Below are 3262 nucleotides of genomic sequence, written 5' to 3'. Positions count from 1 at the left end.
GACGCACTGGTGGTCCGGTCTGCTTTGTGTCCTGGAGCCGCCAGCTCCTCCCAGTCCTGCTGGTCCAGAACCCCCACAGTCTTGCTGGGTGCTGTACCTTACAGTCCTGCTGGTCCAGAACCCCACAGTCTTGCTGGGTGCTGTACCTTACAGTCCTGCTGGTCCAGTACCAAACTGCTCTGCTACGATCAACATCGTTATCATGTTTCAATGGTGTCATGTGTCAGAGGCTTTTATCCAGAGGGACTTGCGCTGAAGACAGAGAAATCGCAGTGAGGAGCAGGTTGGGGTTAGGGGGCCTCTCGCTCGAGGCTGCCTACAGGTATACCAGACATTAGCATTCGAACCCAGAACCTTTCGACTGGGAGTCCAACACACTTAACACTAGACCAAGGGGTTCTTAAAGGTTTCCAATCTCGGGACCCAAAAGACAGTTTGAGTCAACCACTCACTCCCTCTGACACAATGTTTCTCCACAGTAAGTGATCCTTTCATCACTGGGTTCTCGTCGCAAGGTTAGACATTTAAGAAGTCAAAACATGTCGCTAGATTAGGATTTAAAACATTGCTTGGCTAGGACTTAAAACATTGCAATGCTAGGAGTTAAATAGTGCTAGGCTAGGAGTTCAAAAAAGAGAGTTACACATGTTGCTAGACTGGGAATAAAAACATTTCTAGGCTAAGAGTTTGAACATGCCAGAGTTGCAAGGCTACAAATTTTAACTTGCCGCTAGGCTAGGAGTTAGTAGCTCGCTAGGCTACGAGTGAAATGAGCTAGATCTAGTGTAAGGGGCCCCAGGAACTGTAGGCTCCCCGACGCTGACTGATGTTGGTAGCAGCCAACAGACAGGCGCTTGGCTCGGCCGCGCAACGCTAGCTGCCAAGCTGCTAAATGCCAGCGCTAAACAATGGATTTTTTAAAGAGAACAGAAGCTACTTAGCATGCACCATCAGAAGACTTCCTGTAAAAAATACAACTGTGACCAAGCTCGAAAGAAAGCCCATAGACTGGTGAAAGATTGGTGTTTGTATAAACATACACACAAATACAGTATTACTGCTCACTATTACGGTATTTTAAGAATGAGAACTAGCACGTGCTCTCCTCTGTCATCCCTCCATCATGCTGTCTCTCCTCTATCATCTCTCCATCATTATTTTCTTCCTCTATCATCCCTCCATCATTCTGTCTCTCTTCTATCATTCTCCATCATTTTGTCTCTCTTCCATCATCCTCCATCATTCTGTCTCTCCTCTATCATCCCTCCATCATTCTGTCTCTCCTCTATCATCCCTCCATCATTCTGTCTCTCCTCTATCATCCCTCCATCACTCTGTCTCTCCTCTATCATCCCTCCATCATTCTGTCTCTCTATCATCCCTCCATCATTCTGTCTCTCCTCTATCATCCCTCCATCATTCTGTCTCTCCTCTATCATCCCTCCATCATTCTGTCTCTCCTCTATCATCCCTCCATCATTCTGTCTCTCCTCTATCATCCCTCCATCATTCTGTCTCTCCTCTACCATCCCTCCATCATTCTGTCTCTCCTCTATCATCCCTCCATCATTCTGTCTCTCCTCTATCATCCCTCCATCATTCTGTCTCTCCTCTATCATCCCTCCATCATTCTGTCTCTCTATCATCCCTCCATCGTTTGTCACTCCGCTCCCACTCCTCTTAAACGAGGAAGGTTTGGTCCCTGGGATTTCATTGGTTTGTGCCTGAACAAAGGGTAGGCCTTTCGTTTAGTAGGGTGGGCCAGGCAGTCCACTTGGAGAAACCAGCAATAGTAAGATACACTTTGAAAGTATAAAACCTTCAACCCCTTCCTTCAGGCCTTCAAGCCACTGCAACAAAACATGCTAGGCATAGAGGTAAGTAGACAGATGGGTAGGCTGTCCAATCATTTAATTTGGGTCGAATGAAATTATTGGACCGGCTTAATACATCTACATGATAAAAAAAAAGAAAAGTGAGACCATTTGATTCAATTATTGCTATTGAGATATAAGGAAGTTTTTCAACAAATATGACAAGAAATGCCTCTAGAATATATAGCCTACCCTTTAATATCGATCATCAATAACTTAGCATAGTATATGTTATCACATATATCTGCGTTCAAATCGTATTGTAATCTATTTTGGCTAGGCCTGCGACGCTTCTTAAAGAGGTTTGTGGAGGTTGCATCATGCATAATACAACGGGGAGCAATAAACACACAGCGAGGATTATAAACTTGGACTTCCTAGAAACCTTCTGTTTCTTTATGTTTGGACAGATGTCCTCCCGAGATGAGACGAACACATCTGGACGACATCTGCCCTGCAGGACGTCTCGAGCCCCCGGGTCAAGGGTCATGCCAGGTGAACTTCCAGGTGAGTGACGTGCCGCGGGTCGGAGGGTAGGGTGGGTGGAGGGTTTGAGGGTTGCAAGATCTCGCGTCGTGTCCCCGCCCCGATGGGAGCCGACTCACCGGACGGGGGAGCGGAACTCAGAGATCAGAGATCCAGGGTTTGTTCGAGGTTCCTCCTGGAGAGAGACGGTCCAGGGTCGGGAAGGTTGAGAGGGAGAGAAAGAGAGAGAGAGAGAGAGAGAGAGAGAGAGAGAGAGAGAGAGAGAGAGAGAGGTCTAGCGGGTTGAGCGGCGATGTGCAGCCGCGGGATGCGAGCCCTCCTCGGGCTGCTGTTCGCCGCGGGAGTCCTTGAGCATTGCGGTGCCGCGACGCGAAGGGACGAAAACGTGAGTACAAAACTACACTTAATAACCTGTAACCTATAAATAAATCTAAAACTACAGAATAACCAAAACTAACCCCAACAACGTAATACTGCACGTGACCTAAAACTTATCCTAACAACTTAACCTACACCTAATAACGTAAAACTACACCTAATAACCTATTACTACACTTTCAACTTCACAATAACCTAAAACGAACCATAATAACGTATAACTGCATTTAAAGCGTAGAACTGCACCTAAACAGCTAAACTAAACCTACAGATAACATACACTATAATATAAACGACAAATTATTTATAACCTAAAGAACCCTAACGTTACCAATATAATGAATGCACAAGACCACCAATGGTCTAATAATAGGATAATATGGTATACTAATACCATATGAGTAGTTTGACTTTTAACTATTACTATGTTACCATTATTGTATTTATAGAAGTGGCCTATTTATATATAATATGGATTAGTTACCATGTATATATATTTATAGAAGTAGCCTATTATATTTAGA

At 44.9% G+C, this 3262-nt stretch overlaps 1 protein-coding gene across 1 annotated transcript in view; it reads left to right on the top strand.

The window, feature by feature from the left end:
* Positions 1 to 2313: 2313 nt before the first annotated feature.
* The window catches only part of mmp23bb (matrix metallopeptidase 23bb), a 7497-nt gene continuing 6548 nt past the window's right edge, over positions 2314 to 3262 (top strand). The window contains exons 1-2 of the mRNA XM_060075876.1: positions 2314 to 2564; positions 2605 to 2745. Of these exons, the coding sequence (XP_059931859.1) occupies positions 2653 to 2745 (93 nt within the window). The 5' untranslated portion in view covers positions 2314 to 2564; positions 2605 to 2652. The remainder of the gene's footprint in view (positions 2565 to 2604; positions 2746 to 3262) is intronic.

Source organism: Gadus macrocephalus, chromosome 16 (genome assembly GCF_031168955.1).
Source record: "Gadus macrocephalus chromosome 16, ASM3116895v1".
Lineage (NCBI taxonomy): Eukaryota > Metazoa > Chordata > Actinopteri > Gadiformes > Gadidae > Gadus > Gadus macrocephalus.
This window is presented reverse-complemented; position numbering and strand designations above follow the sequence as displayed.